Source organism: Cervus canadensis, chromosome 16, assembly GCF_019320065.1.
Source record: "Cervus canadensis isolate Bull #8, Minnesota chromosome 16, ASM1932006v1, whole genome shotgun sequence".
In the NCBI taxonomy this organism is placed as follows: domain Eukaryota; kingdom Metazoa; phylum Chordata; class Mammalia; order Artiodactyla; family Cervidae; genus Cervus; species Cervus canadensis.
In genome coordinates this window covers 55,942,778-55,970,577 of record NC_057401.1, presented here as the reverse complement: position 1 = coordinate 55,970,577, position 27,800 = coordinate 55,942,778, and the positions used below count along the sequence as shown (strand labels likewise).

Sequence of the window (27,800 nt, the reverse complement as noted above, 5' to 3'; positions counted from 1 at the left end):
AATCTATGGAGTCGCAAAGAGTCGGACACAACTGAGCGACTTTCACTTTCCCTTTCCCTTTTCACCACACAGGTGCTCTCTGCCTAGCAAGCACCAAAATTCCAGACACCCAGATGGAAAGCTGGTTGGCATCATAAACCACACTGTTTGCCCAGATAGTCTGAGCACAGACAGGCACTCTTTACAGCCTGTAGGAACCTTCCTGAAATCTAGGCTCCCAGACACCAGCTAGAGATCCACCTCACTAATAGGAGAACAATCTCGGGCCTGCTGTGTTAACCTTTTTCTGCATATATAGTCATATTCAGTTTATATTAAATTTTTATGTAGTCAAAATTAAATGTTCACATTTTAGAAATTTCTCCATCCTCTTTCTCTTAAACTCACTATCTGTGTGTAGACCCCAAACTGTACCTCTTCTCTCTTGCTCATTTGCTGTACTCCCGATCTGAGAAATTACTGGGCTCCATGGTTTTTAATATTACCTGTGTTCTTATGATTGTTTTATAAAAATGCAAAATTTTAAAAGAATTAAATTTAAAAGCAAGTTTTAAAAGTGAAAGTGTAAGTCGCTCAGTCATGTCTGACTCTTTGCAACCCCATGGACTGTAGCCCGTTAGGCACCTCTGCCCATGGGATTCTCCAGGCAAGAATACTGGAGTGGGTTTCCATTCCCTTCTCCAGGGGATCTTCCTGACCCAGGGATTGAACCCAGATCTCCTGCATTGCAAGCAGATTCTTTTCTGTCTGAGCCACTAGGAAAGTCTCAAGAATGTTGGAGTGGGTAGCCATTCCATTCTAAAATATTAAAAAAAAAAATGGGAAAAGTAGCATTTTTACCTATTACACTGCCATTGTGATAATTTGGTATATTGCCTATTTACATTTGTGATCCTTATTGTACAGACTGCAGATTTGTAATGATGGTTTTTTTTTCTTCTCCCACTTACTTTTTCTTCAGAAAATATTTCTCATGTTGCTACATGGCCACCATTTTGAGGATGCCTTCAGAATATTCTATTGAGTTGATGTATCCTAATTTACTTACTTCGTTATTGTTGGATAGTTAGATGATTTCTAAAGTTTTGCTGTTTTGCCAAGAGCTACAATGAATATATGTATACGTTTCATGCTTTTTATTCCCCTTTAGGAGTGTTTCTTCCTCCAAAAAAAAATGTGTCTTCATTTAATAGCTGTTAATATTTGTAGCCAAATTGCTTCTCAAACTGATGATATCAACTTAAAATGCCATCAGCAATGTAGTAGTACCAATTTCACTGTCTTCCAACAAACACTGCTTTATTATAATTATTGTAAATTATAATAAAGTTTTTGTTAGAATAAGGTACATAGTAGAGCAATGCATTTATTATCATAAAATACAACAATAAATGTATTACAAGTAATTATAAATTATTAATTTTACCTTAAGTAGCAAAATCATAGAGCCTAATTTTAATTTGCATTTTGATTACCAAAGTGAATGATTACCAATATAAAAGAATGCTTTCTCTTGAATTCATTTACTTTTTATAATTCATTTTTTCCTTCAATAATTTTTTTTTTTTATGGAGCTTCTGTGTGAAACGCAGCTTGGGAATAAAACAGTGAACAAAACAAGTGAAAGCTCTGCCATTGCAATGCTCGCTTTCAAGTGGAGGATGTAGAAAAACAAGCAAACAAAAAAAGCCAGTGAGCAAACAACATACCAAGTTCAGTGGAGAAAAACTAAGAGGATAGTGGAGAAAAGGAGTACCTGAAAGAGAGTAGTGATTTTATGTCGATGGTCAGGGATGACCTCTGTAATTACATCTGAACACAGGAAGTGAGGGAGAAAACCATGTGACTATCTCTGGGGAAAAGCATTCCAGGCAGTGGGAATGGCAAGTGCAAAGTCCTGGGGCTTATTCTTATGGTAGAAAGACATTGAGTTGAAGTTCACTGATTATGTTTGTATGCTGGGTGAGGGAGATCAAGAAGAGAAGGAAAAAGGGAATGGTTGGTAAGTACAGTCCCGGGGAAGCAGGAGAGTGTGGCTTAGAGCTTAGATGGTGGGATTTTCTTTTTTTCTTTAAAGCAGCTGCTTGTGTTGTTTATTTTTTAAAATTTTATTTAATTTACTTATTATTTATTTTTGACTGCGCTGGGTCTTCATGTGGTACGTGGACTTCTCATTGCGGTGGCTTCTCTTGTTGCCTCACATGGGCTCTAGGTGCCCGGGCTTCAGTAGCTGTGCCACATGGGCTTAGTTGCCCCATGGCAAGTGGGATCTTCCTGGACCAGGGATCGAACATGTGTCCCCTGCATTGGCAGGTAGATTCTTGACCACTTAACCACCAGGAAAGTCCCTCGTATTTTTAACTAGAAGGATAAACATTGTATTCCTGAAAAAAGAGGAAAGAGAGTTAATGATGGATGCTGGTTAGTCTTCTGGATGAGGGCATGGGGTCAGGGCCAGGTCACAAGGAGGATGGTGCAAGGATTTGAGGGGACAAGGATTTGAGAACACAGCAGTTCCGGGGCCTAGTAGGAATATGTGACTGGAGTCACGTAGAATGATTCCTGGGTAGCATTAGGAGCTGCACTGAGTTTGGAGGCCATGAATTCCCAGTGACAAGCACCTGCCTTGCCATGACCTGTGTGTGCAAGTAGAGATAATAGATTATCTGATCATTTGGGTTGGACTTCTCCTGAGTAGGGCCCTGGAAGGCTGAGGGGTTGATGGAGTAAAGGCTGTTGGCAAAAGAATGATTGATGTGAGACATCATCCTTAGGGGAGGGTGTGCAGTGTCAGAGGGTTTAAGGGTGAATGTCATGGTTGATGAGGAGGTAAATGAACCCTGAAGCTATTGGAGTGGAGGGTCCATGAGGACATTAGAGCGTCTCAAGCTGAACCATGGTGGGTTGAAACTGGAGACCATGACCCCCTCACAGTCTGTTGCTTCATGGGCTTGTTTTTTCAACTAGGTGGTAAATCACTGACTATATCATCTCCCTGTCTGTCTATTTGTCTTGATTAAAGTGCCCCAGTATATTCATTTGTATTTATTACACTCTTGAGAAATGTATAATCTAGTTGGAGGGGAGGAGAATACTTAAAGTTAGTTAGGAGTTGATAATGGATTGTTGGCAAAGGTGAAGAGGGAAGGGAGCCTGACTAGAGCAGATTTATATGAAATAGAAGAAGGTTCATGGGAAGAGAGGCTCTTCATGGCTTTTGGACTTATTTCCTCTACTGCTGGAGAAGTTAGAGTAATTGTGGTCCATCTATTCACCAGTTGGTTCTCTCATCTTTAATACAGTCCTTTACAGGATGCCTGGCCTGGGTTAGTGTGAGAGGTGTGGCCAAACATTGTTGGAGGCCAAAATCTCATCTGGAGGCTGGACCTGTCACGTTGCTACCATTACTGATGTGCTATCAATAGCTAGATAAATAAAAATGACATGATGCTGTTTTTTTGGTAGGACCTTTGTGTAAATGGTGCTCAGATACTACACTTTAAAAGCTCTTTAGTGGAGGAAGCAGTCAATGAGCTAATAAATATGTTGCTGGATGTGGAAGCTCCATCTAAAGAAGAAAGAGAGAAAGTATTCAACGTGAATAGTGATGACTGGAAAAATGAAAGTTCAGGTAAGAGAGGGGGATAATGAAAGGGTCTTGTTTTTCTAGGACATGCCTGAAAACCAAAATTTAATTTTCTACTTCGCAGTGAATTTTGCACTCTAATAAGACGCTCCCAGTTTTATAAGGACGTTAATAAATCTGAAATTAGGATTCAGGGCACACTTGAATGATGGCATGTCATTAATTTCCATTACTTTTTGTTCAGCTCTACAAACATGTACTTCACATTGGGCCCTGTTAGCTCTCTTTGCATTTAGGTGTGTGTTTTTTTTCACTTTATCAGTAAAGTAGGATGGATTATGGGTTGGAATTCCCACTGGAGTATGTCTACACCAGAGCAAGTGGTTTATGGGACAGATGAAGACAGCGAGAGGCAGAGAAGGGGCGCTGTTCTCCAAGGGTTTGTGGTTGTTGGTGAAAGAGAGAACCCAGAGAGCCAGCACCTAGCACCCAGGCCCTGTCTTGTTTTTGCACACTTCCTGCCTCTCCTCCTATTCCCACACGTCAAGGATGAGAGGTTCCACCAGGCCACCTTGTTCCCCCAATGTCCTCTTCCTATCCTCTGATGGCCTCATTTCATAAGAAGTATGACATTTTGAGTGTTATTAAACTTGCGTGTATGTGCGTATGTGCGGGCTCAGTCCTATCTGACTCTTTGCGACATCATGGACCGTAGCCCACCAGGCTCCTCTGTCCATAGGATTCTCCAGGCAGAAACACTGGAGTGGGTTACTGTTTCCTCCTCCAGGGGGTCTTCCTGACCCCAGGAATCAATCGATTATGTGTTTTGTGTTTCCTGCATTGGCAGGCGGGTTCTTTACCATTGCACAAATTAATCTTAATTTTCTTCTTTAACTGCAATAGGTACCTTTCTGCCCCCATCTCTTTCAATTTCTCTCATTTTGTAACAGCAAAAAGAGAAGAAGAAAATTCTGATGCCTTGACTTCTTCTCTTAATGCCGGGGCAGGCCTCCTTCCTTTGATGACAATCTCAAGAAAGAAGAAAGAGATTGAGGTGTTAGAGGAAGGAGCCCGAGAGTTGCTCTCTCACTTCAATCACCAAAACACGGATGCTCTTCTGAAAGTTACAAGGAACACACTAGAGGCCATCCGCAGGCGCATTCAATTCTGCAACATGACGAGCTTCCGGGGTAATGATCCCACAGGGTTTGCCTCTTGGCTCGCCAAGCCTGGTCTCTGGTTGTGTGTGCATGTGTGTGTGTTCCTGTTAAATTTAAATAATCAAAACCCTCACCATTTCCTCAGTGCCTCCTTGTACATTTATATAATATGAACTTGGATTATCCCAGCAGTTTGATAAAGTAGACACTATCATTTCTCTCATTTAAGACTGATAAGACTGGAGTCCAGGAAATTTAAGTAATTGACTTAAGGTCACTTAGCTTTTGTTAATAACATAGTAATCAGCATCACATTTAATCTTTTTGTAATAAAGTGAAAACATGTGAAATGAATTGTTTTAACTAGTAAAAGAAGAAATGCTTTAAAAAAAGCTATTTGGAAACATACTTTCATTGTTAAATCATTAGATTATTAGCCAGTCTTATAAAGAAAGATTTTATTAATGTCATAACCTCCAAAGCAGAAAATTATCTTTTTTTTTTTTTGCTATTTTCATGTCAATTTAGTACTTTCCAGCTCGTTTCTTCATTCTTAAAACCATCATCTCTCTTCAGCACTATTCAGAAATTGGTTTCCCAGATGGGCCACAAAAATCATTCAAATCTAGAGACATCCTGAAACTAACCTTTAAATTGAAAACATATAAAAACAAAGTAACAATAATTAATTAAAATCAAAGAAATAGTAGGATAATAAACCTTTTTATTTATTTTGAATATGGGCACCTAAGGGAAAGCATATCTAGTAGTTAATTAAAAGTGGATGAAAAGAAGTGGAAACATTGAAAGAACTTTTGATTGGCAACTTGGTTTATTATGTTTTATTTCACTTCATAATGGAGGATAGTCCTTTTCTTTGACATGGGGCTAATATTTGAACTTATCAACTGTTGATATGCTGGATATTGTCTCCTGTCTTCCCCAACTTTATATATTACAGGTATTTCCAATTGTATAGAGTTGCACACATACATATCCATATGTCAATATCCATATAGTCAATATCCGTATAGTCAATATCCATGTTTATATACCCATAACTATACCTATATCCAACTTTAAAAGTCCCTGGGATGTAAATGGTGAATTACACTTTATTTCGTCCCTGCTCCTTAACTGCTCCCAGTGTGATATACTCTGATGTATATCACAGTGATGACAGTGATGGTAGAAAGACGTATATTTTATTTGAAATTCCAAGCTGGCATTTGTTCTGATAGTCTTGTGTTTTATTCCTTCCTTCCTTATTCTATATTTAATTTGCTGGCATCCTGTTATTCAGAGAGTCTCATCTTCAATATTTTAGGTAAGAGTTTCTATAATTATATAATCTGCTGACTCCATGCAGCAAATTTCCTTTATGGAGCGTGTACCCATAGATTGTAATCAGCAGAAGATGGCTCGGGTTCTACTGAACTACTGTGTTCCACTGAGCAAAACTAGATCCTCTATTAGTTTTTATTCATTCACGCATACGTTCAGCAAATTCATATGGTCTGATGATATACCTATTATGTCTTTATCTAGGTGCTTTCATTTTTCTAGTTAAAAATGAGATTTTATCTTTTTAATTAAAAAAAGAATCTTTTTAAATGAAAAGGGTGAAAGCTTCCCTGTTCTGTGTTAACTCAGACAGTAACAGTGCCTCTAAAGTGAAGCAGAACGGTCTGCCCATTTTCCGGGCAAGCGTCACTCTGACCATCCCCAACATCAGCATGGCTCCAGCCCTTGAAGACATACAGCAGACGCTGAACAAAGCCGTGGAGTGCATCGTCACTGTCAGCAAGGGGGTTAGACAGTGGAGCGGTGAGCCGGTGTCCAAGGTGGGTGCGGCGTGAGGAAATTGTTTCATGTGGACGCTGCTTCTTTTACAGGTGACAGGGCACTGCAAAGTCTCCTTTTCCTTTGCAGAAAAAGATGCAGGAAAGAAAACCGACTGCCTTGCCCCATAATGAAGACAGTGATTCTGATATTGAAATGGGAGAAAACGAACCTCAAGGTAAATGTTCTTTTAGTTCTTTCTGACTAGTCATTCTAACTCAAAACCTGTTGAGCTAAAAGGTATTTCCATCCCCCCAGGGCTCCGTGCAGTCCTCAGATCAGATTGTAATATTAATCTATGAGTCAATTTCATGTTTGGAAAATATAGATTCATGTATTTTAATATCATCTTGATAGTGTAGTTTAATATTACTTTTTAAAGATTTATTTATTTAGTTGTGGCTGTACTGGGTCTTCATTGCTGGGCCTGGGTTTTCTCTGGTTGCAGTTGGTGGGGGCTCCTCTCTAACTGTGGTGTGCGGGCTTCTCACAGCAGTGGCTTCTCTTGTTGGGGAGCACGGGCTCTAGGCCTGCAGGCTTTAATAGCTGTGGCATGTGGGCTCAGTCATTGCCACTCTTGGGCTTTAGAGCACAGACTCAGTAGTTGTGGTACATGGGCTTAGTTGTCCCATGTTTTGTGGGCTCTTCCTGGACCAGGGATCGAGCCTGTGTCCCCTGCACTGGCAGGCACATTCTTTACCACTGAGCCACCAGGGAAGCCCCTAAATAGTGTGTTTTAAATGTATATATCAAAGACATACTGGGGGACAAGAAGGATTTTAGTCTCATAGTTTAAAGAAAAGCTTGTCATTATCGCAATGAATATTTCCTGGTTTAAGAGATCTTTTGTATTTTGACCCATTATGTGTCCTGTTTTGCTAAGATGATGTGATTTTTGCTGTATATGTCATGATTTTCATTTATGCTGTTGTTGTTCAGTTGCTAAGTTGTGTCCGACTCTTTGTGACCCCACAGACTGCAGCACGCCAGGCTTCCCTGTCCTTCACCATTTCCCAGAGTTTGCTCAAACTCATGTCCATTGAGTTGGCGATGCCATCCAACCATCTCACCCTCTGTCATCCCCTTCTCCTCCTGCCCTCAATCGTTCCCAGCATCAGGGTCTTTTCCAGCGAGTCGGGTCTTCATATCAGGTGGCCAAAGTATTGGAGCTTCAGCTTCAGCATCAGTCCTTCCAATGAATAGTCAGGGTTGTTTTCCTTTAGGACCGACTGGTTTGATCTTGCGGTCCCACAGGAGTCTTCTCCAGCACCACAATTCGAAAGCATCAATGATTTGATGCCCAGCATTCTTTATGGTCCCACTCTCACATCCGTACATAACTATTGGAAAAGCCATAGCTTTGACTATATGGACCTTTGTCAGCAAAGTGATGTCTCTGCTTTTTAATGTGCTGTCTAGGTTCCTCACACCTTTTCTTCCAAGGAGCAAGCATGGCTGCAGTCACTGTCTGCAGTGATTTTGGAGCCCAAGAAAATAAAATCTGTCACTGTTTCCACGTTTCCCTCTTCTATTTGCCATGAAATAATGGGACTGGATGCCATGATCTTAGTTTTTTGAATGTTGAGTTTTAAGTCAGCTTTTTCACTCTCCCCTTTCACCCTCATCAAGAGGCTCTTTAGTTCCTCTTTGCTTTCTGCCATTAGGATGGTGTCATCCCCATATCCGAGGTAATATTAGGGAGTATATGACATCCAAGTTGCTAATGATAGATGATAAATGTAGTCTTTATTTATTCAAACTTCTTTTAAAGCAGCTGAGCAAACGGCAGAGCTTGTGTAATTTTCAATTAGTGCTCGTATCCCTTGAGGTGATAAATAAACTCACCGCGAGGAAGGCACTGAACCAAGTCCTTCTTTAAAACAATCTGTTACCAAAGGGGATAAAGGCGGAGTGCCCAGCCTCAGTAGTTGCAGTGCACGGGCTTAGCTGCTCCGAGGCATGTGGGATATTACTTCCCCAACCAGAGGTTGAACCTGCATCCCTTGCAGTGCAAGGTGGGTTCTTAACCACTGGACCACAGAGAAGTCCCCTCTATTGCTTTTATAAAGAAGACTTTCAGAAGTCCTCACTTTACTATTACAGTGTTAGTCACTCAGTCGTGTCCGACTCTTTGTGACCCCATGAACTGCAGCCCGCCAGGCTCCTCTACCCAAGAGATTTCCGAGGCAAGAATACTGGAGTGGGTGGCCACTTCCTTCTTCAGGGGATCTTCCTGACCCAGGGATCGAGCATGGGTCTCCTGCATCGGCAGGCAGATTCTTTACTGTCTGAGCCACCATGGAAGCCCCCTTACTATTACAGAAATTTACTCATCTTTTAAAAGCACGTTTCTATACTGTTGATATAAATATTTCTCTCTCTCTTTTTTTCCCTTTAGATACCCTTGAGATAGCATCTGTGAACTTACCCATTCCCGTGCAAACCAGGAACTATTATAAGAATGTTTCTGACAACAAAGAGATTGCAAAATTAGTCTCTGTGCTTAGTACAATCATCAGCTCCACCAAAAAGGTATGCCAAGAGGATTTGCAGCCAGGCTCTTTTGCTTTGCAACACGTACCTGTGTGAAGTCCAGCATTAAAGCCTGTCCTTCACGTAGCCTGGGTCGCACCCTCTGTGACTTCAGTGAGCAACTTATGGAATCTTGTATGTGCTCAGCAAATGTTTAACTCAAGATTTTTCATTCCAGATTGCAAGGTGAAAGAGAACTATCTTTTCTGTTTTTTTATATTGTCTCCTGTTTCATGCCTTAAACTACTTATGCACTTATATATCAATAATACAAATAAGTCTGTTAAAAAATTTGATACTTCTCAAAGTCCAAGTCAGACTTCACTTTCAAAGAGTCAGTGATGCTGGAACTGACTTGTATCATTTGAAATAGAGTAAGATTTACACTCTAATTTTATGATGATAATTTTATATTTGTGTATATCAGATGAAAGTTTATATATATTATAATGTGGAAATGAGATAATACTGAGAATATTGAAAATATTATCAGTGCAAACTTGCATTGGACATGGATATAAATTCAGGTTAATTTTTTTCTTCCAACCACTTCTTCTCTCAACTTTTCCTTTTATGTTCAGGCAAATCTGTTTTCGTGGTCAAAAAGACTCAAAATTCTGAAGTCAATTTCTCCTTAAAAGAAAATATTCATGTTGCCACTAAGACCTGCTGACTATTTAAAAGTGTTTCTCAGATTTGAGGGAACAGCTGTCACTCAGTAAATGTATCTTTTCTATTACTCAGTTTTGATAGGATGAGCTTCTTTTGTTTTAAAGTGTTTTGAAAAGCTGCCTTTGCTGTAACCATTGAGGAAATACTAAGTTTAATTTTAATGTATTCATGAGGGAACTGGAAGCTTTTGCATTTCTGTACTTTCTATTTTCCTTTCTTAATATCGTGAAGGTCCTGTATTTAATTTTGCCCTAGGGACTGTGTTCACATAATTCAATTTAACAAATATTTGTCTAGTGGTTAGTTTATCAAGCTCTATACTAAATGTAAAGGTAAGTAGAGTATTTTATGATGATAATAAGCATTGAAGGATCCTTTCAAATGTCTCAGTAATTGTGGAAAACACAACAAAATAGATCAATAATAAAGTTCATTACTTTCTCTGAATGTAAGCAGACACTATTATGAAAATCTGAGTAAAGCCAAGTAGTTGAAATTAATATCCTGCTGGCACCAAAATACTTATGTCTGTGTCATTTTTGTTACATTTGCCTTTCTATTATATGAAGGAAATATACAGATGTTAGTCTTTCTTAAAATAATAGAAAAAGTTGGCACTTAGAATAACTTGAAGGACTTTATCCAGATTGATAGGATGGCCAAATTGTTTGTGGAAGTATATATGCACACTTGGTCACAGTGTTAAATGTGGCCCTCTATAGCCATCGACCCTTCTGAATTTTGTGTGATTGACCTTTCCTCAACCACAGAAAATCTTCTGATCTCAGCCCCTTTCCTCTTATAGGAGCTAACTGAATCAGAATGTAAACTTGACCTATGTTCAGTTCATCCAAAGGTTGGCCATCAGCTTATAACACTGCTTGGCTTGAAAAGATGAGCTGGACCAAATAATCAAAATAACCATGGCAATTAAAATAAATAAATCAATCCTACAAATGTAGTTCATGTAATTTTCCTTTAGATTCTAGGTTACCTCTGCTTTCAAAAGTCCCAGTTTAATCAAGGTAGACACTTTCAGATAAAATAAAGGAGAGTCTAAAACTTATTTAGGTAGGATATGTTCTTAATAATATAAACTCTTGGATGTTGAAAGAGCGGGATTCTGGAATTTCTACCCATATTCACGGGTCCTTGATGATCTGTAATTCGTTCTCCAAACCACCATCCATTTGTGAGAATGTCCACATGCTGTTGCAATGCATTCTGGGTGTGTATGTCTGCATCTCAGCCCACGCCAGGGGATTGGTTGTGGTTGGGACACTCAGCGGCAGGTTTACCGTTCTGCGTTTTAATGGGTGGGAAGTCTCAAAACTCATTAAGCCTGAGGTTTTGAGTGACACATTAGCTTCATGTTGGGCATGGTGGTAAAGCTATCCTTGGTTTGGTACAACTTGGTGAAATTTACTTAATTGGACCATTTAGAGTGCAGTTGGAAATGCTCTGTTCTTTCAAATAATGGCATTTTCACTCTCAGCTTAAATTTTTTTTTCTCATGCAGTTGTAACTCTGAAATTATAATATTAGCCAGTAGAAAAAGTTGATTGCCAAGAGCTATAAACATTAGAATGAGGAGACAAATCTTAATTGTTTGGAGATGATATAATTATCTACCAAGTAAATCTGAACATGCTAATCTGAAAAGAAAATATGGCTTAGTAAAGAGTTAAGTTAATAGTAAGTGGAAAGATAGGCGTTTCTGCTGAAATACAGTAAATATGTTCCTAAAAAGCCTGATTTGCAATGTTGCACCTTTAATAAAATAGGGGTTATAAGAAAAATGGGGTTGGGAGGAACATACAAAATGTAAGAAATTCTGTAACCAGGGTAGTTAACAAAATGGTAACAATCATAGTAAGATACTAACCCATTTAATAACACTGTAATGAGTATGAAACTTTACTATCAAAGATGAAAGAAACTTGGGAGAAGGTGATGTAAAAAAACAGTTAAAAATGCTGAGTTATGGAAGCAAGGATAAAATATGCAAAAATCAGGTCTAACTGTGCCAAGAACATTCTCAAAACAAAGTGGAGACCAAATTAACCCAAAAGAAAGAAGGGGCCAAAGCATTGTGCCCCTCTGTGGTCTGCCGCTTCAGTGAGTACCAAACAAAGTACTGGGAAAGTAACACTTGATAATGTGTTATAGTGACATCATTTCCTATTTGCCAATTGCAAGAGAGCCAGTTCTCTTACAAAAGCACACTTTGTAGCTAACAGGACCTTTCATTAAAAAACCGATAGAAAAAAAGCTTATATGCCATTCATATATTTATAAGAATAGTGGAAAAAGGTCATTTTTATGAAAATAATATCTCTGAAGAATACCTAAGATCAAGACTAACTAAGATCATGGCATCAGGTCCCCTCACTTCATGGCAAATAGATGGGGAAACAGTGGAAACAGTGGCTGACTTTATTTTTCTGGGCTCCAAAATCACTGCAGATGGTGATTGCAGCCATGAAGTTAAAAGACGCTTGCTCCTTGGAAGGAAAGTTATGACCAACCTAGACAGCATATTAAAAAGCAGAGACATTACTTTGCCAACAAAGGTCTGTCTAGTTAAGGCTATGGTTTTTCCAGTGGTCATGTATGGATGTGAGATTTGGACTATGAAGAAAGCTGAGCGCCGAAGAATTGATGCTTTTGAACTGTGGTGTTGGAGAAGACTCTTGAGTGTCCCTTGGACTGCAAGGAGATCTAACTAGTCCATCCTAAAGATCAGTCTTGGGTGTTCATTGGAAGGACTGATGTTGAAGCTGAAACTCAAATACTTTGGCCACCTGATGCGGAGAGCTGACTCATTTGAAAAGACCCTAATGCTGGGAAAGATTGAGGGCATGAGGAGAAGGGGACGACAGAGGATGAGATGGTTGGATGGCATCACCGACACAATGGACATGGATTTGGGTGGACTCTGGGAGTTGGTGATGGACAGGGAGGCTTGGCGTGCTGCGGTTCATGGGGTGGTAAAGAGTCAGACATGACTGAGCAACTGAACTGAACTGAACTGAACTGAAGAATACCTAGGAGCATACATGATGGGAAGTTTGTAGAATCTTTATGAAGATTTCTCTAAAACTTAACAAGGAATTTAGAAAGGAAAGGTGTGAAGATGTAGAAACATACAGAAATACTTAATACTGTATGGATATCAATCCTTATCCAATATATTTATGTAATTTGTGTGATTCTATGTAATATTTCAATGGAGTTGGATGCTGAATGTATTTGTTTGTCTCTCTATATCTAATACCCATGCTCTGACCTTAGGGAACAAATCAATGGGTTTCATCTGAGATTTCCAGTGGATTTCACCCATGAGAGTCTTGGAGGAGCTCTGAGCAGTGGAAGAAAGTGACCTCAGAGTATTTTTTTTTTCCCTTGTAGCATCACCCTCTCTGTGGTATGATTTTGAGCTATGGTTTTTGACCTGAGGTCCAGCCCCAATCAACTGGGCCCTGTCCACAACAGATTTCATGGACTCAACTTGCCGCCCCACCCTCCCAAAAACTGTTTCCCTCCCTTTTTGGCTAGGATGATAGTTCTAGTGTTACCAGTCCCGGATTACTGTGTTCACTGTTGTATCTGGGTCCAGTTCTATGGCACATGTGAACTAGTCAGACGGTTCACTAATTAAGCATTTTAATGAATTGATGGGAACCCCTAGCAATTGGCAAATATCCATTTATATTGTGATGTCGTTCTTGATTCTTCCTTTTCTACACAAATCTGTCATTTATATTCTAGGAAGTTATTACATCCATGGACTGCTTCAAACGCTATGATCACATTTGGCAAAAGGAGAAAGAAGAAACTATTATGACGTTTATTATAAAAAACCCCTCACTTTCTGAATTTGAATCCCAGATTCTCTACTTCCAAAAATTAGAGCAAGAAATTAATGCTGAGCCTGAGTACATCTGTGTGGGTGCCATCGCCCTGTATACAGGTTGGTTCATTTTTTTTCAGTCAGTCATGAAAATTCAGCAGTATTGTTCTGTCTCTTTACCTAGATTAGCATTCCAGAGAGTTCTAGCTTTCTTAAAGATTGACTTTCCTTTTATGGGCCTCAAGCTTCAAGACCAATTTGTAGATTTGTTTTTAATTCTCTTCTGCATAATTATTTATTCTGAACTGTTTTGGGACATTTTGGTGGTAAACCTTGAAAATAAAGGCTAATTAAGAGAAGGGAGGAGTCTCTCATATTTGGAATTAAAATGTACTGTTTTTAATAAATAACAATATCAAGCATCGGAGGCTTATCTCCAGCAGTTTTCTTAGGTACTTTTTTTTGGGGCATTTTGGAATGTGTTTTCAATTATTGCAAAACAGGCTTTATACAATGAATATGCAATAATTTGTTGTTGTAGTTTAGTTGCTAAGTTGCGTGTTCGACTCTTTTTTGACCCCATGGATTGTAGCCTACCAGGCTCCTCAGTCCATGGGTTTCCCAGGCAAGAATTCCTGAGTGGGTTGCCATTTCCTTCTCCAGGGGATCATCCCGACTAAGGGTTTGAACCTGCATCTCCTGCATTAGCAGGTGGATTCTTTAGGACTGAACAGCCAGGGAAGCCCATATAATAATTAGGAAAGACTAACTTTTTTTTCAAGTTTGATTTTTCATGTGTTTAAAGGGCTCTTGGCTGCAAAATATTTACTATTGGTGAACAGTTGCATTGGTTCTCCTCATACTGGTTCAAGGTTTTCAAACTGAACATGGACACTTGGGTTTTATAGCTGACCTGAAGTTCACCTTGACTGCTGAGACGAAGGCCTGGATGGTTGTCATCAGCCGTCACTGTAACCAAAAATACAGAAGTGAAATGGAAAACATATTTACACTTGTTGAAGACTTCAATAAGAAACTGAATCGCCCCATTAAAGACCTAGATGATATTCGAATTGCCATGGCAGCACTGAAGGAAATTAGGGAGCAGCAAATCCCCATTGACTTTCAAGTGGGACCCGTTGAGGTAACTGATAATCACTTGTTTATGTGTCAGTAGGAATATCTCCAGATGTTGATCGCTATTAGAGGAAGTATTGACAAGGTCTGGACTGGAGTTACAGATGGATGCTAAACCCATGAATGATGATTCAGTAATGTTGATACCTGACCTTATAGGGTGCCCCTGAGGGGTCAGATCTTGTCCTTTGTGTGGCATCTGAGGTCCCTAAGAGAAGAGCCTGAGATGAGGGTTTCTGCATGAGTAATTTATTGACGAGTGCTTATGAGAGAAGCAGAGTGAAAGAAACAAGGGAGGACCAGGTTGGGTGTGGGAGGAAGCCAGCCCGGGGTGTGATCTTAGCTGTAGACTAACGTCAGCCTGACCCCAGAGGCAGTTCTGGAGCATGAAGTATACCACTCAGTTGACCCCACCTTGAGGCAAGGGGGACTGTCTTTATTCCCCCAGAGAGTTGGTCCTTGACCATAATTTCCCCATGAGGAGGCTCCTGTCCTGTCAGCTGAGGACAATTTTCAAGGGAAGAAGGCAGCTTAATTCCTACAGCCAACATGCCCAAGAGCTGGGATGCAAATGTCAGCTGGTAAACAGGACCTGGATGGGGCACTGATGGTGCCCATTCATGAGTTTACTCCTTATTAACTTGTTTCATCCTTGCTACAACCCCCTACACACACACATGGAAACTGAGGGTCAAAGAAGTCATGCAGTTTTATTAATGTGCATTACTTTTGTTTTTATCGTATCTTTTCTAGATGAAAATTCTTGATTAGGAATGGATTGCTATATTCCTCTATGTGAGACTACTATAACTAGCATTGAAACAATTTCAGATATAAAACATCGTCTTTTCATCATGTGTCTTAGTTGTTCAGTCATGCCCAAGTCTTTGTGACTTCATGGACTGTAGCCCACCAGGCTGTTCTGTCCATGGAATTCTCCAGGCAAGAATACTAGAATGAGTTGCCATACCCTCCTCCAGGGTGTCTTCCCAACCCAGGGATGGAGCCCGGGTCTCCTGCATTGCAGGTGGACTCTTCACCATCTGAGCCACAAGGGAAGCCTCTTTTCATCATACTGTAACTTAAATGTCTGGACTTAAACTCTGATAGTCAGGATCATAGCTTTGTATCATATTTTCTGCACTTTGAATTTTGGAAAATTTCAATTTACAGTGAAAATGGCAGAGATGACTTCAGGTTTGTGCCTTTGTTGTATTGGGTCAGGAAAATAACATTTCCACTGTGCCATTCATGGGAACTGAAACGCCAAGGCAAAGACCCCCCATGTGGTATAGGGCCAGGGGAGTTTGGAGAAGGGATCCAGCAATTGCCAACTCTTACCCCTGACCTGAGAGTTAAGACAAACCCTTGTCAAGTAGTCAAGATCAAGATACAATCTTTAGTACTGATAGAAGTTATTTGGAAGATCTGGTTTGGTGTTTGCCTCCTATATTCCTACTGTGTCTCACCTCCCCCATTTTCCCATCCTATGCACACTTGCAATGGGCTTGTGGAATGAAGTCCCAGAATTGTACTTTCTCATCCGTCAAAGACAACACTGGAAAGCTGCCAATCTGTGTTACTTTGTTTCATTTGATTGGTACTGAAGTGTAGACTGGAGGCATGCCTTGAAGGAGAAAGAGGGAGGGAGAGAGACCCTGTGCTATACATGCCCAAATCAATAATCTTTTCCTCAAGTCAACAATCAGGTGTTTATTCTATGTCTAAGAGGAAGAGTAATGGCGGGAGAAGAGGCCAGGGATATTTAGGAAATTTTTTTTCACATGAAAACCAAACTTTGCCTCATTTTAATCTTCTAGACAAAAGAATAGTCCAGGATTTTTCATCCTTAAGGCAATGACTTGGCTCAGGGTGTGATTCAAGAATGCCCTCCTATGTCTTACTGTTGGAACCTTTTACCAACAAAGTGAAATAGGATAGAGTTAAAACTGATTCATTTTGTTATTCTAAAATTAGCAGTTAAATTGTTCTACATTTTTCATCTACCTAATTTTATAGTCTTCAAATATAATTTAGGGGCCTAAGTAAAAGTACCATTTGTTTGTATAATGATTTATAGTTTTCAAAATGCATTTAAAATGATATCTTTTCCATATTCATGAAAATCCTGTGATGCATCCAGGAAATTTTCCTGTTTTACAGATGAGGGAGCTGAAGTTCAGTGGCTCCGTTGCTTGCTTAAGCTTTTCCAGGTTTGCAAGTAGAGAAACTAGAACTCTGGACAGTTGCTCTGTCTTGCTGATTTTTTTTCATTCTGATGCCCTAAAAAGATGACTGTGTGTAGATTTATGCATCTGACTGGCAGAAATTGAATTGTTCTTCTTTTTGTAGGAATCCTATACCCTACTTAACAAATATGGGCTTTTGATAGCAAAGGAGGAGATGGACAAAGTGGATACCCTGCGTTACTCTTGGGAGAAGCTTCTGGCACGTGCCAGCGAAGTTCAGAATGAACTAGTCTCACTACAACCTGGTTTCAGGAAAGAGCTTATTGGTACTGTGGAGGTTTTCCTCCAAGAGTGTCACCAGTTCTATCAGGACTATGATGTGGTATGACTCTGTATTTTTGGGGAAGAGTGAATACAGCATACCAAATGTTGTTTAAAGCTCACATGTCAAATTCAATGAAATCCCCCCAGAAATGGAAATTTTATTATTATGAGACCAAAGGTATTTCCCTTTCACAATCCTTTCCCCTTTGATTTCATCCAGGATAATTTCAACTGTAAATGGAAAGTAAAAAGTGCTGTTTGTATCATTGGTCTCTTACTGAAGTGTTTGGTATCTTTCTAAATTTGTGTAGACAAATATCACTCAATTATAGTTATTGTGATCATCCCTCTCATAGCATTCACATTCTGCAAATATTGCAGAGTTGCCCCTGGTGCTTAAGATACAAAAGTGGACAAAACAGATTGAGTCCATATTTTAACTGTATGTATATGAGTTGTTTAAGGAGACCCATTTCCAACCAATTATAATGTGCTGCAGAGGGGAAATGTGTAAAGTATAGGGTAAAATATTTATCTATTAATCAGTTACACACCAAAATGAATGAAGTTAGGAGACTGGATTCAAGTATCAACTTCATGGTTGAGGAAGCACAGACATACAGATTTTTTAAGGTGGTCTAATGTAGGAAAACCTGATTAGAATGTTAATATTACAAGTCACTTTAGAAATAGGTATTAGAGTGGTGAACTCTGTAGGTTGTGTGGTATTAGTGCTTTTGTTCAAACCAGACACTGTGCTTCTTACAATTATTGACCCTTCTTTGTCTGTGTTGCCTAGTAGATGAATAGCACATATTTTTAATTTTCAAAATTTCTTGACATATGAAAGTTCTGACATTAACTTGGCTTTTTTGGCCTTGAAAATATTTCCAAATGAGTCACTTTCCTGAGTCCCCGCCCCCCCCCCCCCCCCCCCCCGCTTTTCTTTTTTTACAAATAAAAAGCAACATTTCCTATCCTATATGTGACATGCATGAAAACAAAATTTGATATTCAAATACATTGAGCTTATGAAATTTGTATGCAAATACTTCATTTTATTTTGTCTTTCTCAACCGTTTGTTTCAGAATGGTCCAATGGCTAGTGGCCTGAAACCCCAGGAAGCCAGTGATAGACTTATCATGTTTCAGGTAATCTTTTTAGTTTCTTTGACCTCCTATACAACCAAAACCTCAATGTGTTTTATTTCCACAGTTTTGTTTACTTACTTTTCGGCAAGTCTAAATCCTCAAATACAGCATCACGTGGATTCTGTGTCCAATGGCCTTAGCAGGAAGGCTGCTTCATAATCTGGCACAAACCATACCTCTGTTTCCACAAGCGCAAGTTATGGTTGGGTTTCCCTGGTAGCTCAGTTGTTGAAGAATCTGCCTGCAATGCAGGAGACCCCAGTTCGATTCCTGGGTCGGGAAGATCCACTGGAGAAGGGATAGGCTACCCACTCCAGTATTCTTGGGCTTCCCTTGTGGCTCAGCTGGTAAAGAATTCACCTGCAATGCGGGAGACCTGGGTTTGACCCCTGGGTTGGGAAGATACCCTGGAGAAGGGAAAGGCTACCTGCTCTATTCTGGCCTGGAATCCCATGGACTGCATAGTCTGTGGGGTTGCAAAGACTCGGACATGACTGAGCCACTTTCAGGTTATCTTTCCGCAGATTACCTGGTCTTGTTAGGTTTTCCACCAGGAGTTACTGTGTTGTTCCTTGCTTTGTGCACATAAGCACATCCCTTGCCTTGACAGAATTCAGTTTCATCTCGAGCACATGCGCCTTCAATTTTCAGGAGAGCTGTGTACTCCCTCTGGTTCTGTAGACCCTGCTTACAGCCAGCAAAAATGGTGTTGCCCCACAGCCTGCCAGACATGTTTGTTGTTTTAGAGGTCCTGTTCCCAGCAGGCCTCCACAGGGTCCAAGGTGGCTGAAAGAGCTCAATGTGTTTTAAACATATACTCCCCCACCCTCCAACCACCTTAATATAAAGAAGCTCATTGTGGAATACAGTATATACTTACTTACCTTTTAAAAACTGTAATTTGGTATGGTTATAATTAGAATTGGTTCCCATGTAATTAATGGTACTCCTCAGTATTCTTATTTACATGGAATCAGAGATCATGCATGTTTGCTTATTGGTCAGTCTTTTTTAAATTTGCATGTTTATTCATGTGTAAACCATCTTTGATGAATTTTCACTTGTATCTTTATTAGAATCAATTTGATAATATCTATCGGAAATACATCACCTATACTGGGGGAGAGGAGCTTTTTGGTCTGCCGGTCACGCAGTATCCTAAGCTTCTCGAAATCAAGAAGCAACTAAATCTTCTTCAGAAAATATACACTCTGTACAACAGTGTCATAGACACTGTAAATAGCTATCACGATATCCTGTGGTCAGAAGTAAATATTGAAAAAATCAACAGTGAACTTTTAGAGTTCCAGAACAGGTGAGATATTAATGTTTAGCATGCCCAGAGCTATTGAACCGTAAATGCTTTCTTCTTTGATAGGTTGTTGGGTTCTCTTTTCACCTAGATGTTTCAAGAGCACATTGTGCTTCATTTTATTGTCTGTTGACATCACCATTGTCAAACACTACTTATTAATTACCCCTGTGAGTAGCTGGTGAGACAAGTGCATCCTTTAAACCCAGATGAATCTTTCCAGGGGCTTTTCTGCAGCTTAGAGCTGATCGCTATTTATATTACACTTACCAAGCATTTGAAGTTTATGTTAGATGATGTATTTGGAATAAAAGCAAGAGCCCTTTGATTTTTCTACATCCTTTAAGTACTGTACCTAAAGAAAATGGAGGGTTATTGGTTGTAATTTTCAGTTGATAAGCTGGTGCGTTCTGCTGTGCTTTGTACTTTGTAGGGTCTCAATATGTGTCTGGAGAATTGAATTGAATTGAGAAGCACCTTCTTTAAAATAATGCCTCTTACCTAATTTTTATGAAGGAATTGAAAATATTAGCCCTGATTGGGAGGAGCAGTTTTCTGTAATGTAAATCCTACAGCTCTCCTCTGAGTCATGAGATTTAACAATGTGGTGGCTGTTCTGGGTGACTGTTTTTGATAGAAATGCTAGCAGACAGTCTTGGACTAGAGACATCCAGGCTTATATTCAACTGGCCTTTCATGTTGGCTTTTCTTTGCAGGTGTAGGAAGCTGCCCCGAGCCTTGAAGGACTGGCAGGCTTTTTTGGATCTGAAGAAGACCATTGATGACTTTAGTGAGTGCTGCCCACTGCTGGAGCACATGGCCAGTAAGGCCATGATGGAACGGCACTGGGAAAGGATAACGACTGTCACTGGGCACCGTCTGGATGTGGGGAATGAAACTTTCAAGTTAAGAAATATCATGGAAGCCCCTCTTCTGAAATACAAGGAGGAAATAGAGGTATGATGATAGAGGATACGATGTCATGGGAGATCAAGGTCCCAGGGGATTTATTTCATAATTTTCCTACCTTATGGACTGTTGGAGAAGGAAATCAGGTGAGGACAATCAAAACTCTTTTCCTGTGAATCAGCTGTTACTTCTTCAGCAAATATTTATGTAATACATTCTGTTTTAAGTGCTGGGGACAGAAGGATGCATTCCTGCCTTCGTAGACCATTAAACATTTGTATCATTAAATAATCGTACAAATGAAGGTGTAGGTACAAGCTTCAGTAAATGAAGTGGAAGTGTGCTGCTCTATGAGAGCCTCTAATAATGGGGTGGACATATATGGGGGTGGAGGGAGGGGGATGAAAATCAACAAGGCTGGGGTGCATGGGCATGACTTCTGGGTGAAGGGGGTGTGCTTGTGTAGTGAGGGGGTGAGGGGCTTGGAAAGTGCAAAGAAGGCAGTGTGGGGCAGGTGGAACAGCAGGTGTGAAGGGGCTGAGGTGTAGGTATAGGGGACTGAAAGGCCAGGGTGGCTGAGGTGTGAAGGTGGGGGACAGAGGAGATAGCTGAAGATGGGGAGGTGGAGGGGGGCTAGAACATGCCATCGATTTCAATCTTGGGAGTAATCGTGAGCCCTCTGGGAGATATATTTTTATTAGGGGATGGTGTGGTTAAATTTGCATTTTGTAAAGATCACTCTGGTAGCTGTCAGGAGAAAGGATTGAAAGATGCCAAGGGACAATCCTAGGAAAACTTATCGGGAGCTTATATGAATATCCCAAGCAAGAGATGATGCATCAGCTGAGGGGGCAGGGAGTGAAGCTGGAGTAGAGGAGAAAAGATTGAAGAGGTCATTAGGAGGTAAAACTGAGCAGAATTTGATGATGGAGGGAACATGGTAGGGAAACAGGAGGGGCTAAGAATGAACCCTAGATTTCTTGGTGAGAGATCTAGGTGAATGATGGTGCTTATGACTGAGACGGGGAAAACTGAAAGGAAATCAGATAGAATGATAAGGTGCAAAGACCATGAGCTTGATGTGGGCATGAGTTTGATATTCACAGATTGTGTTTTGGGTTCCCTTGATGCATCCAAGCAGAGGAGCCCAGTAGGCAAATGAATGTGGGATTTTCCTGGAGATATAGAAGATTGCTGGCTGCGTGGTGGTGGAAGAACTCATCCAGACAGGGAGTGCAGTGTGAGGTGGGAAGTCAGCAAGGGTGAGTTTGACTAATGGTCCAGGAGAAGATAAGGCTGCAGAGAAGACGGGGAAAGGGATCCAAGAACTAGGAAGATGGCAGGTTTCTGTTCATTCCTTCATTTTGTACTGCATTGATTCGACTTTAGAGCTAAATCAGAGACACATTAAATTTTTTCCCCCAAACTTTAAAATTTTTATTTTGTATTGAGATATAGTCAATTAACAATGTTGTGGTAGTTTCAGGAGAGACATGTTAAATTTTGAATCTTTGATTAAAGCTGTAAAATTAAAATGTTATTGCATTTCTTTTTAATCCCAATTTTAATTGAGATATCACTTACATTTAACATTGTGTAAGTTTAAGGTGTTCAGCATAATGATTTGATACATTTATATTGCATTATAATCTTCACTGTGTTAGCTAACACCTCAATTATCATTTCTTCTACTGGTGGGAACAATTTAGATCTAGTCTTTTAGGAAATTTGATGTTTAGAATACAGTTTTGTTGTCTGTAATCACTGAACTGTGGATTAGATCTCTAGGACTGATTAATCTATTATTTGCAAATAGATAGAACATCTTAGCCATTTCCATACCTCTAGCCCTGGTAACTACCATTTCACTTTCTTTTCTTTCAGTTTTTATTTTTTTTTAAGATTCCATGTATAAGGGCTATCCTACAGGATTTGATTTTCTGTCTGACTTGTCTCACTTAACCCAATGCCCTCAAGCTCCATCCATGTTGTCCCAAATGGCAGGATTTCCTGCTTTCTTACAGCTGAATAGTATTTCACTTCTGCACATCTTTTCTGTCATCTTTCTTTCTGGAATAGTTGGGTGGAAAATTTTACAAATTAGGGTAAATCTATATCTATATATGTATCTGTAGACACTATGTTATGTGCTGTGGTTAGTTGCTCAGTTGTGTCCGACTCTTTGTGACCTCATGGACTGTAGCCCACCAGGCTCCTCTGTCCATGGGATTCTCCAGGCAAGAATACTGGAGGGGGTTGCCATGCCCTCCTCCAGGGGATCTTCCCAGCCCAGGGATTGAACCCAGGTCTCCTAAATTGCAGGCTGATTCTTGACTGTCTGGGCCATCAGGGAAGGCCCTAGAGACACACACACACCGTTTCTTATACTATGGTCTGTGCTGTGTGCTCAGATGCCAGTCATGTCCGACTCTTTGCAACCCCATGGACTGTTGCCCACCAGGCTCCTCTGTCCTTGGGATTTTCCTGGCAAGAATGCTGGAGTGGGATACTGTTTCCTCCTCCAGAGCATCTTTCCTACCCAGGAATTGAACCCCCATCTCTTATGTCTCCTACATTGGTAAGCAGATTCTTAACCACTAGGGCCACCGGGAGCCCCCAGAGATCTTCCTTTCCACACTGGGAATCGAACCTGGCCCACCTAGGGGAAAATCAGGCATCCGAACTGCTACATCACGTGGGAGAGGACATACTATAGTCTAGATCTGGAAATATATAGTATTTATCAGTTCAGTTTAGTTCATTTCAGTCACTCAGTCATGTCCGACTCTTTGCGACCCCATGAATCACAGCACACCAGGCCTCTCTGCCCATCACCAACTCCCGGAGTTTACTCAAACTCATGTCCATTGAGTCGGTGATGCCATCAAGCCATCTCATCCTCTGTCATCCCCTTCCCCTCCTGCCCCCAATCCCTCCCAGCATCAGGGTCTTTTCCAATAAGTCAACTCTTCGCATAGATGCATATAAAAGAAGGAGTGAAGACAGGACCTCTGCTGAACTGACTATTCAAGAATGATGTGTGACTTTCTTGTGGTTAAATGAGAGCTTTCATTTTAAATAGGACATCTGTATCAGTGCCGTGAAAGAGAGGGACATTGAACAAAAGCTGAAGCAAGTGATTAATGAATGGGACAACAAAACATTCACATTTGGCAGCTTTAAAACCCGCGGAGAGCTCCTCCTGAGAGGAGACAGTACATCAGAAATCATCGCCAACATGGAAGACAGCTTGATGTTACTGGGTTCCCTCCTGAGCAACAGGTAGGACAGTCTTTCCCCTGAGATTTGAGAACTGTAAAACCAAACACTTCAAGGGAGATTAATTAAGAAACACAACAGTACCCCCCATTAAATTTATTCAACATCAGAAGTACTTGTTTTAATTTTAGCCCTTGACACAGCATGGATAATACTGTTTTTATTTCATTATCCTCTCTTTGGGGGATGTGTTGGAGACTCTCAATTGGGCAAAATAACACAACATGTAATTAGCCACTTGGATTTTGCAGAGTATTTCAGCTTTGCTGCTGACAAGCCTCACTGCACAGCTGACAGCTCGACAGGCTCTAGATTCCAGAGGGAAAATTATTCTGAATTTTAGAATAATTATTTTACTTCAGAAACCTTTTCGTCAACATCTATGGACTAGAAACCCTTAGTTGTGTACATGCTTTAATGAGGTGACAGATTAAGATGGAGAATGAATGTAATTCATAAAGAGAATTAAAACAGCACAGACCGATACCAACCTAACATTTCTGTTAGACAACAGCAGTAGAGAAAGCTGCCATACTTTGGACATGTGACCCAGAGACTCAGAAACTTAGATTTCTTTGGTTCAGTGCTGCCTCTTGCTCTGTTTGAAATAATTTTTTTGTTCATCAGGATTTTCTCAAATATAGGGTGATTGTGTAAGTGTTTGAAGTGAGTAATAGAGAGTATAAAATTAAGTCTTAAGCGATTTAGACCATTGGTAGCCTTGAGTCTGCACTGTTGGGTTGGCCAATATGGAAAAACCTTAATGGACTTTTTGGCCAATGGATTAATTAGAATTTGGTGATTTTTTAAAAATGAATTCGGTTACTGTTTACACCCAACCAGAATTAAGGACCGATGGAAGATAACATACCCTATGGAAGTAGAAAAAGTACACATATACCTTAAGTAAACATAGTGTTAGGAATGGGTAACCTTTTCTTACCAATAGCACTGAACCCACAGACAGAGTTGTGTGAGGAACACGTGTTCAACAGAAATTTAGGGAACACCTTCCCTGTGCCATGGGCTTCCCTGGTGGCTCAGTGGTAAAGAATCCACAGGCAATGCAAGAGACTCGAGTTTGATCCCTGGGTTGGGAAAGATTCCCTGAAGAATGAAATGGCAACCCACTCCAGTATTCTTGCCTGGGAAATCCCATGGACAGAGGAGCCTCACAGGCCGCAGTCCCTGGGGTGGCAAAAGAGCTAGATACGACTTAGGGACTAAATCATCATCACCAGCACGTGCCATATAGTCTTCTGGGTGCATTGGATAGAACAGTGAGTGGAACAAATATCTCTGTTGCTCTGGACCTATATTCTTGTGAAAAACATGAATAAAAACCCCAGAAAGATGTGTAGAATATTAAAGCAATCTGTTTAGCACATAAGAATATGGAAATGAAAATTTTATTCACTAATATGACTAATAGTTGAGATGACTTCAAGTCCATTTAATGTTGGACTAGAGAGACCAATAAACAGAGAAGAAAGAGAAGAGGAAAAGCAATGAAAGGAAGTACAATCATTTAGGATTAAGATTGTCTGCAAATAACAGAAGTGCCATATGCAACATTGCTTAAACAAGACTGAAGTTTGTATCTTTCTCACGTACAGAGTCCCAAGGTCAAGGGCTCAGGTGGGAGTGTGGGCTCTGCCACCTCACTGGGGACCCAAGCATTGTCCGACTCACTCTGTTTTCCAGGTGTAGCCCTTCTCCTCCATCTATTCTTTACATCCAGTGCTGCTGCTCACTTCTCATCTGGAAAAGTGGTTTCCAGATTTGGCTACACACTAGCCATAGCTTTGTTATTGTTGCTCAGTCGCTCAGTCACATCTGACTCTTTGCGACCCCATGGAGTGCAGCATGCCAAGCTTCCCTGTCCTTCACCATCTCCCGGAGTTGCTCAAACTCATGTCCATCGAGTAGGTGATATCATCCAACCGTCTTATCCTCTAGGGAACTTAAAAAAAAACAAAACCTCAGTGCTTGTGTTGCATCCCAAACTGATTGAATCAGAGTTCCTGGGGGTGGGATCTAGGCAGACATTGGTAGTTTTTCATCTTTATCAGATAATTAGAATATGCAGCACGGGTTGAGAAGTATTGATGTGGAACTGAATCTCCCAACTGTACATTGCTGCAAAGGAGGCTGGGAAATTCAGTATTTTAACCGGGCACCTGTGAGTGTAGGTAGAAATGGGGTTGTATATCTAAAGAAGAAGGAGAAAAAGATCAAAGACTTTGGAAGACCACCATCATTTTCTGCCTCAAGAGGAAAATGGGAAGATAGATTAACTATGAGAGAAGCAGAGAAGTGGCTGTCATGTGTGGACATGAAGAAACCCTCAAACATGTGTACACGCAGACATGAGTGAGGTGGACAGGAGTGGATGGGAAGTTGGAAAGAGGCCCAGAAGAGGGCAGGCTAAAGAGAGTCCAGACAGTATCATGCTTGAAAGTTGAATGAGTTGTTAGTCCCTTCCAATGATTCTGTAATGGTTCCACATTGCATGAAAAACCAGAGACTCCATGGAAGAGGCACCGAAGGTCAGCAGAGAGAAAGCTATTCCCTTGACTGCAGCAACAAAGGCTGGAATGAGTGGAGTCCAGTCTAACGTCTGATCCGCTCCTCACATGGCACGTCTCCCACTTCTATGTGTGTGTGTGCTCAGTCATGCCCAACTCTTTGCAACTCCTTGGACTGTAGCCCACCAGGCTCCTCTGTCCATGGGGTTCTCCAGGCAGGAATACTGGAGTGGGCTGCCATTTCCTATTGCAGGGCACCTCTCTATGCTCTGAATCAAAAGGGGGAAAAGTCAGTTTAACAATGCCCAGCATGGAGTGATGAATTAAGCATTCAGTAGCATCGTTTTATTTATTTATTTTTAATATTTTTCATATGAAAACCATAGCTTTATTTTTAAAAATTATTTTAAGTTTATTTATTTTTAAATGAAACAAAGATGAATATCTTTAATGATAAAAGGTACAATTCACTAAGAAGATAGACAGAATAAACCATTAGACACCTAACAACAAAGAAACAAAGATACATAAAGCAAAAGTCAGAAGAAATATAAGGGAAAAGATTAACATTTAATCACAGTGAGACATGTTAACATTTCTCTGAGAATATTTTATCAAGTACAGAAAAAATAAGAGTAGGAGCATTGTGAATGATGTCATTAATAATTTAAATGTAATAGATTTCTACTTATATTAATCTTATATCCTACACAAATATGGTAACATCATTTTAAAAGCAGCCACATAATCAAAGTTGTAATGAAATACGTGAAAATCAGGATTTTTAAAAACCTCCTTAGTTTGAAAACTACAAACATGAAATACCCCAAATCCCCAAATTCTTAATGTGTTTCTTATCTTAGGTACAATATGCCGTTCAAAGCCCAGATTCAAAAGTGGGTACAACACCTTTCCAACTCAGCAGACATAATTGAGAACTGGATGATGGTGCAAAACTTGTGGATCTACCTAGAAGCCGTCTTTGTTGGAGGAGACATTGCCAAGCAACTTCCCAAGGTCTTAGAAATTTCTCTGTGATTTCATTAGGTTTTTAACTTCGAGAACTAATAGCTCATTATCCCTTTAAAAATGCAAAAATATTTCTATCTCTATTGAACCACCCCTTCTCCAATCTTTTTGTTGTTGTTGTCAAACTATTCTTGAGAGAGAGAGAGAAATTGTGGAAGAGAGGGGCATGGAAATAAGAGTAAGAGTGCTTTAAAATTGTGAAGTTTTATAGGAAATGGAGGGTTAAAAATCAAAGAATGAATGCCTGCATAATTGGTATACTTCAGATAATTTGAAGGTGGAAATTAGAACACTGT

General features: G+C 40.2%; 2 protein-coding genes across 2 annotated transcripts in view; one reads left to right on the top strand and one right to left on the bottom strand.

Annotated features, from left to right (window-relative positions):
* DNAH5 (dynein axonemal heavy chain 5) overlaps positions 1-27,800 on the top strand; it is a 317,085-nt gene that overhangs the window by 105,546 nt on the left and 183,739 nt on the right. Inside the window, exons 18-30 of the mRNA XM_043489075.1 lie at positions 3,466-3,631; positions 4,537-4,776; positions 6,400-6,590; positions 6,679-6,766; positions 8,987-9,120; positions 13,564-13,765; positions 14,554-14,789; positions 17,135-17,353; positions 18,385-18,447; positions 19,524-19,762; positions 20,476-20,716; positions 23,751-23,950; positions 27,339-27,492. Of these exons, the coding sequence (XP_043345010.1) occupies positions 3,466-3,631; positions 4,537-4,776; positions 6,400-6,590; positions 6,679-6,766; positions 8,987-9,120; positions 13,564-13,765; positions 14,554-14,789; positions 17,135-17,353; positions 18,385-18,447; positions 19,524-19,762; positions 20,476-20,716; positions 23,751-23,950; positions 27,339-27,492 (2,373 nt within the window). The remainder of the gene's footprint in view (positions 1-3,465; positions 3,632-4,536; positions 4,777-6,399; positions 6,591-6,678; positions 6,767-8,986; positions 9,121-13,563; positions 13,766-14,553; positions 14,790-17,134; positions 17,354-18,384; positions 18,448-19,523; positions 19,763-20,475; positions 20,717-23,750; positions 23,951-27,338; positions 27,493-27,800) is intronic.
* LOC122454523 (60S ribosomal protein L35a-like) lies at positions 18,601-19,179 on the bottom strand. The gene is made up of 3 exons (XM_043489076.1): positions 18,977-19,179; positions 18,756-18,768; positions 18,601-18,660 (listed from the first exon to the last, which is right to left on the bottom strand). The coding sequence occupies exons 1-3, from the start codon at positions 19,177-19,179 to the stop codon at positions 18,601-18,603; spliced, it is 276 nt and encodes a 91-aa protein (XP_043345011.1).

Bases quoted from the DNA above. Each gene is read 5' to 3' on its own strand.
- LOC122454523 (XM_043489076.1), bottom strand. From the start codon at position 19,179: ATGTCTGGCAGGCTGTGGGGCAACACCATTTTTGCTGGCTGTAAGCAG.